This window comes from Ostrinia nubilalis, chromosome 6 (genome assembly GCF_963855985.1).
Source record: "Ostrinia nubilalis chromosome 6, ilOstNubi1.1, whole genome shotgun sequence".
Classification (NCBI taxonomy): domain Eukaryota; kingdom Metazoa; phylum Arthropoda; class Insecta; order Lepidoptera; family Crambidae; genus Ostrinia; species Ostrinia nubilalis.
Window position 1 is genome coordinate 15,485,368 of NC_087093.1, and position 14,645 is coordinate 15,500,012.

The window sequence follows — 14,645 nt, forward strand, 5'->3', positions numbered from 1 at the left end:
GAAAGTACGCACATTACCCCCATTTGGTAAGAGTATGCGCACACCGTTGATTTTTCGTCGGCGGATATTTTAGTCGGGCAGTTGATCAGTATGGGCATGTATGGGAGTGCGCACACTACGCGGATTCGATTTGGCCGATTCTTCATACAATTTAAAATCGGGCACAACTATCGGCCAACTAAAAATCGACGGTGTGTCAACTCTAAATGCCAATTTTTAATACAAATTAGAATCAGGCCTATCGGCCAACTAAAAGTCTGTGGTTTGCGCCTAGGCTAAATGCATGCATGTGAAGTGAATTGTTTAGGCGTGTGGCTATTCGACCTTCCTACTGGTGCTTCTTGGATGTCTGGTGTCGATAAAAAACTTTCAAAATTCAGATAAAACATTTATTTGTACATACACTTTTTAAATATCTTTTGTTCGTGATCTTTGGTATATAAAATAGAATATAATATTGGAATATGGCCACAATACTTATGTAAACTACTTAATGGAAGTTGATAAAAGTCAGTCAATACAAAGTGTAATTGGAAATTCAGAATACAATATTAAATTGATAAAATATGTGTTGCCTTTAAATTATACATATTTATTTATAGTAATAATCTTAATAATTAAACTTAAAATACTTTGTGCTTTAATCTTATACAATTAAAAGTCTTTTTGAAATGATTATTACATCCATGGAAGAGAAAATATCATGATTACATACATTGAAAAATATTAATTAACTAAGTCATTATAAATGAATGTCGCTATGTAGGCGTCGTATAAGTTACGCACTCGCCGAATGACAAAGAACGGAAATGCTTCGGCGATGCAAAGATAGTGGTGCCAATTATGGAATGGACATCCTAATATTCGTCATAGTCGCTAGCTATAAGCATAGCCATTAAAAATCAAGGTTTAAACACATTGTAAATATTTTACAATCTAATCTCATTTGAATAATCTAATAAAATCCCAACTAATATTATAAATGCGAAAGTAACTCTGTCTGTCTGTCTGTCTGTTACGCTTTCCCGCTTAAACCTCGCAACCGATTTTGATGAAATTTGGCATAGAGATAGTTTGAGTCCCGGGAAAGAACATAGGATAGTTTTTATCCCGGTTTTTGAAACAGGGACGCGCGCGATAAAGTTTTTCTGTGACAGACAAAATTCCACGCGGGCGAAGCCGCGGGCGGAAAGCTAGTGATACATAAAAGTTACAAATAACTTGTAATCAACTTTTGTGGAGAGGTTTTTAAAATTTCTGTCAGAATAAGGATCTAACCTCTAGGTTTATGGAAGATCTTAAGTTTTCACCAAAAATATGATATCAGTCAGATAATCTATTATAAATATCTCAAACTAGAGCCAATTTTACTGAGAAGTATCAAAGTATTAAAATTATCTATTCCCAAACTCCCAGGTCCTTAACTAGTTATACATCATAATGGAAATCATAGTCATCTGGCTCCTCAGGTATCTGAGGAGGGTCTTGGGGAATATCTATACCTTCAGCATCAAGCAGCCTAACTTTAATATCCATAGACAACAAAGTCTCCAGGTCACATTCAAATGATTTGCTGGACATTTTCTCTTTTAGCAAAGCATTTATCCCATCCGTCCAGTAATCAAATATCTGTTCATCTGGTGCCACAAAGTCCAAGGAAGGTACTTCTGCTGACTTAAGAATCAAAGAAAATGCTAAGTGCAGGTTTATCTTTCTCCCTTTCAAGTCTTTCATATGGGGACAGTCTTTGCCTACAACAACACACTTTATTTCTGCAACTGGCAACTTGCTGCCCAACTCCTCTAAACTGGGTGTACTTTTTTCGTCACAGTCACCATAATGTAAAACTTTGTGGTTAGGTGATAAACGGACAAACCAAAACTTGTCTTTTATCCTTTGTGCTCTCGGGGAGTACTTTTTGAATCTTGTACCACCAACCAATACACCAAGTCTCTGCTGTTGGATCAAGTCTATTATTTCTGGCGTTATTTTCTCTTTCAATTCCACAATAGGCCTTGCATGAGACTCCCACACTTCCCTGTTGTTGCGTTCCTGTTGCCATATTTGTGTGATTTCTGAGTATGTGAGCTGGTTTATCCTTTGTCTGAACTTGTCAATTCCTTTGGGAGCTGATAACAGTGCCCGATTTATCTGTTCCCTGACTACACTGGACACCTTTATGAAGTCTTCTGTTGTTGCTCTCATTTCCTTCCATGTTTTGTTGAGTAATACAATACAGATGCAGAATAACTCTTCAAAAGGATGGTCATGGGTGAAAAACAGAGGGTGATATGTCTGGCCCTGTTCACTGGGAGGCTCCCCAATGTGAAGAATGTCACACAACTGCTTGATCAACTCAACACTTGTCTTGCCAAACGGACACTCATGCTCATCAGCACGGCAGCTGTTTTCTAGAACAATCTTTGTATAATCCTCAGGATAATTCCTAGCAAAATAAAGCATACAATCCAATGCTAGCACCCCAGGTGGGACTTCATTGAAATCTTTTATTGGATCAATTTCACATTTGAATCCAAGTTTTTTGAAGTCCTTTGAAAAGCTTCCCAATTGACGTCTTGTGGTTACTTCAATGTTGAAATTGTTGTCATTTTCAAAGGCAATTTTCCTCAATTCTTTAATTTTTTCTTGGGATTCTTGCTCCTGGGAGTCTGCTCGTTGTCTCATTTTGGGCTCCAATAAGCCAAGCATGAGTGTTTGGAGCACATACAGTTGGTGTGCTAATTCTGTACCAAGTGCCTCTTTGGAAGCATTTTTTGAGAATTCACTTGCACCAATAAGATTTTCATAAATTACATTCCGAACTTGCTTAGATGCTAATGTTGCTGCAATGGCTTTCTTTTTGGTATGGTCTGCTTTGGAGAATATGGCGTTAATGAGGGCAATAGCATTCTGTTGTATGATACTGTCTTGGTATGGGTTTTGCAAATGTGAAACTAAACTGGGCATAGTAATTTCCTGTTCAACATGTTGGTTTTTCCCTGAACTATTGAGTACAATGTTTTCAAGTATGGAGAGGCATGACTGGATTACTTTTGGGTCTTGTGTGCTTGTCTGATTGCTGATGAAACTGGCCACTTTATTGATGAACTGATTTTCCAAAATATCCCACGAAATAATGCCATGGTCCATAAGTTCAACAAACGTCACGAGAGCGTACTTGAGGCAATTGCCTTTGAATCTGCCAGTTTCGATGTTATTTATGATCAAAGAGAGACCTTTTTTGTTGATGAATTCTAATGCGAATGTTAAATCGCTGCTTAGAGTTGATAACTTGGTCAGCGCAGCGGTTTGCTCTGCTTCGGATCCTTTGTTGATTTTAGCCAAGATGTCCTGCACTGTTTTTGCTGGGGACTGCTCAAGTCGCAACACAGACCCATTTTTAATCTCGTTGCGGTTTTTTTCTGTTATATAGTTTTGGTTATTGCTTTCGGAGAACTGCAGCGCGTAGTTGTCGGGGTCAAGGAGACCCCACGGCTTGCACAGGAGCTGTATGATACTCGACAAGGGCTGACTTTGATCGAACTCTATCAGCTGTGGCACCTTGTCGGGCGCATTTAGCATTTCCACAGCAATTTTCAAAATGGTCGAATCTTTCTCTTTGGTTGCCGACGGCATTTTTATTGGCTTTGTAGACATTTATCCACCATTTGTTAAAAAATGTAAATCACAACAACTTCCACCACACCTCAAAATTATGACGGAATCCGATTGATTTGACTTGACAGCAAAATTTTGTGTCAAATTTTGACAATTGTATATTTTTCAATTTTAGACATGGCCCTTACTTCTACAATTCCGCCAAAACCATCGACAAAATGAATCACATCTTAAAACTTAAAAAGATCCGAGAATCTTCGAGTATTAGCTTATGGAGTGGCAATTGGTTGACCATGACCATGTGATACCTATCATTTGATTTGGAAGCCGATTTTACTATTCAATAATGTGTTCAATTCGTATGTAGGTACACGACTCACTACGGCAAGATGGTCATCTTTGTCGCAGAGTGGCTAAGAATTCTGCTTCGCCAGAGGTCGCAGGTTCGATCCTCGTAGTACAATGTTAATTTTGTGTGCATGATCTTATTTAAATGCATTGGTCTGGTATTCCAGATTCGTAAATGTAGTATTTTTACACAGGCAATTAGAACTTTCATATTTAATTAGGTATGTTTACCGTTGTCTTGTGCCTTTATCTACATTATTATTTTTACTTTATTTACACTGAAAGTTATGTATTTAGGTAAATATAGCTTGTATTACCAAGACTGTTAACTATGTGAATAAAATTGAGGCCACAAGTTAAGATTAATTTAGAATCAGCTACAGGGCTAACAAACAATTAGGTTCAATACAACCGTAACACGAGTTGTTAATTAAAATCATTACGTAGGTCTTTAGGACGCTATATAAGTCACAATTCACAAACAATAAGATAAAACATATCTTGTATTGCTACATAGAAAAACTGAATGTTATTTTATATCAGCATCACATTATTGTATTAAGAATGAAATTACTTGCCATAAAGTGGTTCATTATGTTTATAACGATCATGTCGAATCACAAAGTTCATAGTTTTCGATGTGATAGAAGACCGTATGGAACCACCACACAGTCTTCTCCAGCTGACGGTAGATTCGTGCTACAGATTGTTGGTACCCACAATGCGTACTTGCCAGATCAACTTTACACTGGTAAGTGTTATTTACTATCTAATCACACCTCATTAAAGTTTAGTTATGTTAGGAATGAATGATACTGAAGCTTTAATAATTTATAAAATAACATTGAATTTGTTTGATTGGTTTTTCTATTAGTTCAAATAACAGAAACCGATGGTGCGTCAAGGTTTACTGGGTTCATGATATCAGCGGAAGGAGACTTGAAGCCAGATCCGCGAAACCCTCGCAGGATGATCACCCAATATCCTGGGGAGATTCGTCCGCAAACTTCAAATACTGCGAAGTACAGTGACCGATGCTTATATTCCGTGGAACACACAATCGCTTCTTTAAAAAATTCTGTTGAGGTAAGAAGGCAACTATTTCATAGTACTGTCTTCTCCAACTTTTCCTTCTTTATGGATATTAAACTGTGTTTATATTAGGTGTATTGGAAAGCTCCTCCATCAGGCAGTGGCTGCGTCACTCTCCGCGCCATGGTAGCGGAAAATGACAATGTTTGGTTTGAAGATGGGTCGCCGTTGACTCTACGCGTCTGCGAAGATACAAGGCAACCAGACGATCTCTCCCTACAGTCAAATTACAACTGCCAAGTCTGCGATGAAGCTAAATATGAGGTTTATCCATACGCTTTGTGCTTGTAGAATAATATTGTATGAACACATTTATAACAAACTTTGTTTTGTACCTAGATTTCTTTCACGGGGATATGGTCACGTAACACGCACCCACGGAACTTCCCGGAGAACGATTGGGTTCCAAAATATAGTGACTTAGTTGGAGCTTCCCACACCGCAGATTTTATTTTGTGGTCTCCCGGTACCGTCGCAACTGACGGCTTACGGCAACTGGCTGAGCATGCAAATTCCAGCAAGCTTGAAGAAGAAATTTTAGAAAAGGTAGGTGAAGTATTTGTATTAAAGATACCTGCTACATTAAGTGTAGCAAAGACAGAATAGGTAATCTAACTGATCTTTCAGGTAGGCGATGGAGTGCGTACATTAATAAAAGGTAAAGGACATGGCGACCTAAAGATGAATATGCCGACATACGCATTTTTCCGGAGTGACAAAGATAACCACATGATTAGTGTGGCAGTGGGAATCTACCCTTCACCGGACTGGTTTCTTGGCATTGCGAGGTTTGAGCTATGTCAAGAAGATAACACTTGGCTCCAGGAGAGGGAGTTAAACTTGTTCCTGTGGGATGCTGGTACTGACAGCGGTGTTTCTTATGAAGTGAGTGTAGATTAATTTAATACATTTTTTTTTGTTTTTTTTTTTTGAAATTTTTAAGTAGGTAATCATCGTTACTTATTTCAGTCAGCGAATATTGAGACATTCCCACAAGATGCAGTAAATAGGGTACAAATGAGCTCTTACGACAAAAACTCTCCTTTTTATGGTATAGACATAAAAGACGTGCATCCGTTTGGAATACTCAGCATTAGACTTGTTAAAACATACCACAGGGAATGTGAGGAAACACCAGGTAACATGAATGTCAGTAACAGTAATATCGATGAATTGCTTTTTTGAAAATAATGTTACATCCTCAAATGTTTTTGAAGAAGGAGAAGAGGGTGGGGAAGATTCCACGGGCGAAGAGGAAAAATCTGAAGAAGAAAATGGTGAATCAAATGGCGCTGAACCTGAAGAACCTTCCAGGTATCAAAACCCAGACCTAGATAGCAGCGACGACGGGGGGTGAGACTATCTACCAAGTTATTGGCACAGTGACCATTTTCATGTGTCATTATCATTACAAAACTCTCCTGGGACATCATTAAGTTTTCCGTTTATCATTCATCTTCATTTTCCATCCATTGATCAACATAATATTTATCTAATCCTTTAACCACTTGATTTGCAGCATAATTTGTTTATTTTATTTCTGTTAGTGCCCTATTAGTGCCCTTTTGCTAATTTATTATTACAAATTGCGCTTTTGTTTAAAGTTCGGAAATAGTTCCAAGCGTAGACCCTGAATCTTCAGAGGATTGTCCAATGACACCTTGGGAAGAATGGAGCCAGTGTGAAGGAATTTGTGAGAACAACAAGATCAAAGGGCTCAAATGGAGGGTGCGAAATCATATAACACCTCATGTAAGTTTATGGAAATAGTACCTATAGTATAGATTAATAGTCTTGCACATTTATGAGCCTTGAGGTACTTAAACGAGACCTTCGCTATTACAAAATTAAATTCAAAGCCGGATTAAAAATATTTTATAATTTATCTCAAATGTGACCATTATTTTAATTCCAGCATGGAGAAATTCCAAAATATTGCAAAAATCATTTCGAAACCTTTGAAAATATTGAGTGTGAAGAAAAATGTTCGGTAAATGAAGATGATATTGCTGGTAAGTAAGTTTGTGCCTATGCAACTATTATCAATACGTTTGATATCTTTTATTTATAATTATGTTATCGTATTACATTTTAATTTCAGCCCAGAAGAGAGTTATGGTACCTACCCGTGGTATCTGGTAAAAAAATATGGTCGAAGAAAAGAGATCTACCTAAAATAACAAATAAGAATAATTCATTCAATGTAATCTAGGTATTAATCTAAACTGTTGTTATTCCGCAGTAGTAAGTATGTGAATTACCTATCAGCTCTTAAGTAAGTGGTCTATAAAATGATGTCTCTGAAGTCTAAATAGATTACATTTTTATTGGAAAACATGTTTTATTTATGATTTTTACACGAATCGACCAGTTCTGGGTATTGTTTTCGTGGTGATCCTACCTATTTTAGGAAAAAAAGCAACTGATTACCAAGTACTGCACATGTAATTTGGAATAAAGCTCATTATCGCGCGTCGTGCGAATTAGTACACTGCGACGAAGTAAATTGGCTAAAGGGAGATGAATAATGAACTGTGACACACAATTTAAATAACCTTATTAATGGAACAGTTGTGCAGTGTCGTCCAATTGAGAACCATCTACATTCCGCTAATATAGCCGGCGGTGGTAAATTCAAAGTTTATTTTTAGTCTCCGCATAACGATGTCAAGAAAAGTGATTAATTCAAAACTATTTTTTTATTTGATTTTGGGTAAGTTAAAGCTTATGTTATTTAACTATTTCTGGTGTTCAAGTGATTGGTTAATTAAGTAAAGGTAAGTTAAATCTTTGAATTAATTTGCGTAGATTGATTTAAAAGTAACTTATCTATTTTTCAAAATGAACAACTTTTAAGAGACGAGATTGTAGCCAATACCTACTAGCTCAATATGAAGAGGTATAGAAATGACTTCAAAATTAGTAGGTAATGTAGAGCAAAGGGGTATATTAAAATCTACGATGATTAATTCAGATAATCCAAACCGTTAGTTTTAGGACCGTGTTTTCGGTCTTCGGAAATAATATAAAAATTTAAGACCTTTTCGATCCACTTTCATTTCTTTTTATTTTTCAGGCTTTTGCTTAGCATCGATTGTAGTAAAAGAATGTTACTGCCAATATGAAATGTGCGACCGGCGACCCTTTGATACCAACACCGATCCTTTGCCGCCGGACGATAGATTCGCATTAGAAATAGAGACCATCACCGAGTTGTATATCCCTCTACGCCGATATAATGGTAAGTAAATCATAATATCAATGGTGGTTACCCGAAAGTACCGCTAGCTTCCAGTACAAGTCCCGAATTCAATCGAATTTTTGTGCCTGATTATAATAAGTAATTTCTGTTTTTAGTCTATGTTTTATGTCTATTAAATGGTCATTAACTGATGCTTAGTTAGTCGCAAACTAAACAAAGCTAGTGGCACCATGAACATTTCTAAGATCGTAATTTGATTTCAAGCACACTAAAGTTAACTTATTTCCGAATCACGTGAGCTAATCGTATGTTTCAGTTCGATTATATTCGAAAGATAACAAGACAACATTCATGGGGTTCACCATATGGCTTCGCGAAGACGAGGTTAAAAACGATTTAAACTCGCGAAAGCCACATCGCTTGGACCCGGGCCGTCTGCACCCATCGCCCGACTCGCCCGGGGGAAAAGCTCGCCCGCCTTGCAACAACACCGTGATCCAATCGGATATTACGCCAAAAACATCCGTGAATGTAACTAACTAGAAAACTACTAATTTTATTGATTCGTAAAAACGTTGAACAACCGCGACGAAAATAACTATGTCCCGAACCGAAGTATAAGCCCAAAAATAGTCTAATTTTAATTGTTGATTGTTTTTAATTGTGATTGTAAATATTAAAGAGTTATTTTAATTTGGAATTCAGTATTTTGGATCAATTTATTGCACCTACAGTTAATTGTTTAATTACGTGAATAAATATTTTAGGCTCTATGGATTGCGCCGAGGAAAGAAAACATGGTGGGTGACCACTGCGTGATGATATACGCTATTGTAGCTATAAAGCCCGACGTTTGGTATACGAACAAAGGCCCGCTCTCGAAGCGAGTCTGCGAAGACAAACGAGACGCCGACGATATACAGCCCACGCAGAATGACAACTGCCAGGTGTGCATGGAGGCGAGGTATCAGGTAAGAACAGACATCAGATTTTGATGCCCCTTTGCACGTGGGTGTAGTTTAGGTATCCCCATAAAAATATCACAAAAGTATTGCTTCCATTTTCGCTACTATTTCCAATAATTCATTAACCGTTGTTTCTAGCTCACCTTCCAAGGTATGTGGTCGTACAACACGCACACTGAAATGTTCCCCATATTTCAAGAGCAGGCCAGGTTCAGTGATGTGGTAGGGGCATCCCATAGCAAATACTTCAGCGTTTACAAGTATGACTCGGAAGCTAGCGCTGGCATGAAGATGCTGGCTGAACAGGGAAACACGACGGAGTTGGAAGTTGAAATACAGCGAGAGGTAATTAAAACTCAAACTTTTCAAATATTATGAAATCTCAATTTCTGATGGAATTAAATTCAATGCAAGCCAAGAATTCGAGAGTATTCATTATTATTATAAATAAATAATGCATTATAATTACTATATCTCCAGCTCGGTCGCACCGTCCGCACTGTCATAAAGGCAACAGCACCCGCTAAGACCAACCATAAAACCGTGACAAGCTTCCGTGCCAATAAAGACAATCACTTGGTTTCTTTGGTGACGGGCATCATGCCGTCTCCTGATTGGTTCCTTGGAGTCGCGGATTTGGAATTATGCAGAGAAACGCCCGATAAGAGAAGCGAATGGGCACAGACTGTAACTTTAAACCTTTACCCCTGTGATGCTGGGACTGACAGTGGAAAGACATTCGAGGTGAGGTTCTTAAAATGGTAATATTATTTTGAATTTAATTTAATAATTGTTCTAATGAAATTCATATTTTAAGGCCCCAAATGATGAGACTTCACCACCGCAACCAATTGCCACCGTGGCCCTTATTAAAGACTTGCCCCCGGGGAAAAGAAAAGCCTTTGCGAGGGTGCGATTTGATCTCGTTCGTACATACCCAAATCCGAGTTGCACGACAGAAAACTCCATAACAGGTGAAGAAGGTAATAAAACTCGAATAACATTGTTCTAAAAGTTTGGGGATACTACATTTTGATTTGATTTTAGAAGAAGAAGAAATTACTGAAGAGGAACCGGAGGATGGCGATAATTCTAATGAATCTCCTTCCATAGAGTCCAACACAACAACTACGACGTAAGTTTTTAAGAAGTCGGTAAAAAAATGCTATAATCACGAGTAAAGTAAGTGTCAGTATCTTTAAGTATTATAAAAAGGACATTATTTTTCGATAATTTTATTTTTTACTTAAAAAATGATGAGCTTTTCTTTCATATTTTTGTAGTATTGGTGTTGGTATTCATTGTGGTTGTTTTGTCTATAAAATACCAATAAAATACCTTTTCTTTTAGTGAAGTTACAGTCGCTCTAGATCCGGATTCATCACAGAGCTGCCCAATGACTACTTGGGAAGACTGGTCGTGTGACGGGCCCTGTGAGGAGGGAAAGAGGGTGGGCATGCGCTTCAAGTATCGCTACCACATCGTCGATGGCGTTGTTATAAAATATGGTAGCCCGGTGCGTAAATGAGCATTAAAATATTTGACGCCTACATGAAAGTTTTACTTAAAATAAATTTTATTTTATGTTTTTAGAACTCCGAAAAAAGGGAGGTTCCTAAGAACTGTCTGTATATGGAAACATTTCAAATAGAGGATTGTGAAGAGGAATGCACTGAAGAAACAGTCGAAGGTACGGTAGTCCCAACTAATATTAATATTATTAATTAATATTATTTAATATTTTTAATATTAATATTATAAATGCGAAAGTAACTCTGTCTGTCTGTCTGTCTGTTACGCTTTCCCGCTTAAACCTCGCAACCGATTTTGATGAAATTTGGCATAGAGATAGTTTGAGTCCCGGGAAAGAACATAGGATAGTTTTTATCCCGGTTTTTGAAACAGGGACGCGCGCGATAAAGTTTTTCTGTGACAGACAAAATTCCACGCGGGCGAAGCCGCGGGCGGAAAGCTAGTTTTATTATAAACTACATTTGTGTGAATATTTTACAATGTAGTTCATCAAAACAAAGAAACATTCATAATATTAATTTTGTCTTTGTTTGCATTTCAGAAGAAACAGAAGCAACCGATATTACCGAAGATGAAAATGAATAAACGAGTCGGGAATATCCTTTCATTCATGTTTGATGAAATACTTTAATGATTTAACATTTTTTTATTTGTGAATGTGATTTAAAATAAACAAAACAATAAGGTCTTTCATTTATATTTTTGTCTCAGTAAAGAGATGAGAAGAAATCATATCTGGCCCAGTAATGCATAACGCGTGAGTTATGTCGGTAGAGCTCTCTAATCCATATCTGTGGTAGAGCTCGTAGTACCTTCAGATTCAGAGCCCCGATTACGGTAATATTTAACGTCTCCAATCCAGACACGCTTCTCGATTCTGCGATACGATTGGTCGTTCAACAGCGTACGTCAGCTGTTTTGACCAATCGTATCGCAGAATCGAGAAGCGTGTCTGGATTGGAGACGTTAAAAATTACCGTAATCGGGGCTCTGATTATGGTGACATGACACTTTTGGCTGCGTGTTGTTCATGATGCCACGTAACGATAGTTGAGGAGAGAGGAGAGGTGATTTCCCTTTTGCTAACAGTTAATAATAAAATTATTAATAGTAAAGTTTAGCAAACACAGTGTCTTAAAAATGTGTGACCCAATGTTAGTCACACAGATATGGATTAGAGGTTAGTCAGATTGTCTATTGTTTACCGCCAAGTGTCCAATTAAAGCTGGTCCAAAACCATAGTAAACTGAAAAAAAAAAGTTGACGTCATCCATCCGATCCCATTGCTGCATTTTTCTGCTTTTCTGCCAGCAATTTTCATGGAATTATCTTTATTTTCCCTTTATTATGCTAACTAAACAGCCCAATCCGACTTATAAACGATTTATCGGTACAACTCTAAAGGCTGTTTTTATCGCAGAAGCATTTGGTATTGCAGTTTCTTACGGATTGTGGTACAAGCTGAATACCGAGAGGGGTAAGTTTCAATTTTATTTGTACGTTGAGGAACAAAGAATGTTACTATTTATGTCCTTATTAAAGGAATGTGGTCCTAAATTAACCAATAATCGCGGTGTTTGATCAATAACACTTTCAAAGATGCCATTTTCAGTCGCACCTGACTCGTGCCTGACGTAAGGCTGCTTTGGTTTAGTTATTTCGTGTCAATCGGGGTCTTATTCCAGATTTTTATTATTTACATTACAGATTTCCGCTTGTACATGTACAAGAACTACAACTTAGTTCTAGAAGGCTATTATCAACTCGGTGAGAGAATTGCCGACCACAAGACGCGAGAGCTGGACCTGAAAGTTTGGACTAACGAAGGGAAAATATAAAAAGCGGTGAGATGAGCATTGCTATTAGAGCCACTTTTTGGGTGATGACCATTGGCGGAATAACTTATGCACTGTTCAAGGTGGTCAAACCAAATGATGAGCTACTTAAAGAGGTCAATATTACTTTCTTTACAGTATTAGTGGTCACTGACGTTTATTAACTGGGTTGGATTTTGTGTTGCATGTTTGTGTTGTTTTGTATTGATCTAAAACAATTAAAGATGTTCCGTAACAAAATTATCATCAGTTGCCTTTGTGGAGAAAATCTAAACTTCAGTCACCATAAAAAAGTATAAAATTAGTGTCATTGGTCATTATCATTCGCTTCCCTGTCATATAAAATCATCAAGGTTTGATCGTCTAGATTTTGTTACTTTTAATTATAATTACATTCAAGTTATTTTTTTACAGTAGATTTATATTTTGTTAACTTTTATTTCAGTTTGATCAAGGATCTAAACACACAGACACCAGGAAATTGTCCCGTGAAACTGTAGCTATATTGAAAGAGGCTGCTAATCCAGAATCTGATATAAACAAAAAGATTGAGGAGTTGTTAAAAAAATGAGTGACAAAAGCAGCGTATTAGAACGACTAAGCAAGAGAGATGCACAAAGACTAGAAAAATTACAGAAGGCACACAAGGCCAGGGAACAGGTAGATGCTAGCGACGAAAATGAGGATTACTTCTCTGGAGCCTTCAAAATGAAGTCTGAATACATTGAAGACATGTTGTCCCAAATACCAACAATGGAAGCCAAGGTCCTTCCTTCCCACTTCGACAACATCAAACGAGAAGCTAATGAATTACAGAAGTATGTCGTCACATCCTCCTTTTTCTTGAAAGAATTCAATATGCGCAAATACTTGGGTATTGTACAAAATCTGCAAACTAAATGTTATGAATTAGAAGATATTTATGTCCCACGCAAAAAGTTTGGTTTCTCTAAGAAGAAGTTGCCCAAATCACATACAGAGAAGCAGAGTTCGTTAGATGAAAATGACGGCGCTGGCAAGACAGATAGCAATAAATGGGATGAGAAACTCTTTGGTTTTGACTCCTTCTCAAATAAGGTGCTTTCTCTTGAAAATGATGAATTATTTCAGAGGGATGTGACACTGCGCAACTTAAAAAATTGTACAGTAACCCTGAAAGGAGTTATGGGCACCTTACACATGAGCAATTTAGATAACTGCATAGTGCTTTCTGGACCAGTGACTTCGTCTGTATTCGTAGAAAAATGCACAAACTCGAAAATTGTAGCCGCCTGCCAACAGCTTCGCATGCATAGTTCTGTGAGATGTGACGTTTACCTCCATGTGACGAGTAAAGGAATTGTTGAGGATTGTTCTGAAATTCGGACTGCACCATACAACTTGTATTATGAAGACTTGGAGAAACACTTTAACATGTCATCTCTAGATAAGAAAGTGAATAATTGGGATTGTTTAGATGACTTCAATTGGCTGGCTCCTGATGTTCCATCTCCCAATTGGTCAGTTTTGGATGTCAAGCATAGAGTAACTAACTGGGATGAGTGGTGGGCAAAAACTCCACCCTTGTGAGAAACACTCAGAGCACAAAAAATGGATTTCACTATGAAATTCTTTGTGCTCATTATAACATTAATGTGGTACACAAACATTATGCAATTTATTTATGAAAAATTTTCTGAGTTCTTTGCAAGCAATGATTAGGATTCAAAGTTATGGAACTGCTTAAATTGTCATCTTTGTAATATAAAAATATTGCCTTTGTTTTTACTAAGAACCAACACTTATTAAGTACTAACAATGAAACTAATAAATATTAAAGTGCTCTTGCAATTTGTATAGTTTTATATATAAAAATTGTATGTTATAAATTTTACCATCTATTTGGCCTGTGAATAAAATTTCAAATTTCAGAAAATTGTAAGTAGATAGATTTGTTAGCATCTTCTCTACTAAAGATCAATGAAGAAAACAGCTTAGTTAAATGTCAATAAAGCCTACGGTAGCATTTACTAAATTGAATAAATTATGAAATAAATATTTAATAAAACATTC

The 14,645-nt window shown here is 37.1% G+C and overlaps 5 protein-coding genes across 9 annotated transcripts; 4 read left to right on the top strand and 1 right to left on the bottom strand.

The window, feature by feature from the left end:
- Window positions 1-375: 375 nt before the first annotated feature.
- Window positions 376-3,747, bottom strand: LOC135072695 (engulfment and cell motility protein 1). Its single transcript, XM_063966704.1, has one exon. The coding sequence runs from the start codon at window positions 3,655-3,657 to the stop codon at window positions 1,429-1,431; it is 2,229 nt and encodes a 742-aa protein (XP_063822774.1). The 5' UTR covers window positions 3,658-3,747; the 3' UTR covers window positions 376-1,428.
- Window positions 3,748-4,459: 712 nt separating this feature from the next.
- On the top strand, window positions 4,460-7,393 carry LOC135072699 (spondin-1-like). 3 transcript variants are annotated; one of them, XM_063966713.1, is made up of 10 exons: window positions 4,460-4,717; window positions 4,841-5,052; window positions 5,131-5,322; window positions 5,398-5,604; window positions 5,686-5,943; window positions 6,028-6,196; window positions 6,276-6,372; window positions 6,663-6,810; window positions 6,974-7,070; window positions 7,160-7,393. In XM_063966713.1, exons 1-10 carry the CDS (start codon window positions 4,531-4,533, stop codon window positions 7,198-7,200), a joined length of 1,608 nt encoding a protein of 535 aa, XP_063822783.1. In that variant the 5' UTR covers window positions 4,460-4,530; the 3' UTR covers window positions 7,201-7,393. The 3 variants fall into 3 exon arrangements, with proteins under 3 accessions (XP_063822783.1, XP_063822782.1, XP_063822780.1); XM_063966712.1 differs by having other exon boundaries at window positions 6,279-6,411; XM_063966710.1 differs by having other exon boundaries at window positions 4,461-4,717; window positions 6,276-6,411.
- Window positions 7,394-7,603: 210 nt separating this feature from the next.
- Window positions 7,604-11,434, top strand: LOC135072698 (spondin-2-like). Of its 3 annotated transcripts, none has more exons than XM_063966708.1 (11): window positions 7,604-7,771; window positions 8,135-8,299; window positions 8,577-8,791; window positions 9,028-9,231; window positions 9,364-9,570; window positions 9,706-9,969; window positions 10,043-10,208; window positions 10,276-10,360; window positions 10,576-10,741; window positions 10,819-10,915; window positions 11,300-11,434. In XM_063966708.1, exons 1-11 carry the CDS (start codon window positions 7,723-7,725, stop codon window positions 11,341-11,343), a joined length of 1,662 nt encoding a protein of 553 aa, XP_063822778.1. In that variant the 5' UTR covers window positions 7,604-7,722; the 3' UTR covers window positions 11,344-11,434. The 3 variants fall into 3 exon arrangements, with proteins under 3 accessions (XP_063822778.1, XP_063822779.1, XP_063822777.1); XM_063966709.1 differs by having other exon boundaries at window positions 10,043-10,199; window positions 10,273-10,360; XM_063966707.1 differs by having other exon boundaries at window positions 7,605-7,771; window positions 10,273-10,360.
- A 616-nt stretch (window positions 11,435-12,050) lies between these two features.
- Window positions 12,051-12,596, top strand: LOC135072713 (protein CEBPZOS). Its single transcript, XM_063966741.1, has 2 exons — window positions 12,051-12,235; window positions 12,466-12,596. Exons 1-2 carry the CDS (start codon window positions 12,106-12,108, stop codon window positions 12,594-12,596), a joined length of 261 nt encoding a protein of 86 aa, XP_063822811.1. The 5' UTR covers window positions 12,051-12,105.
- An 11-nt stretch (window positions 12,597-12,607) lies between these two features.
- LOC135072711 (tubulin-specific chaperone C) lies at window positions 12,608-14,642 on the top strand. The gene is made up of 3 exons (XM_063966739.1): window positions 12,608-12,709; window positions 13,039-13,132; window positions 13,186-14,642. The coding sequence occupies exons 1-3, from the start codon at window positions 12,608-12,610 to the stop codon at window positions 14,160-14,162; spliced, it is 1,173 nt and encodes a 390-aa protein (XP_063822809.1). The 3' UTR covers window positions 14,163-14,642.
- Window positions 14,643-14,645: the final 3 nt, after the last annotated feature.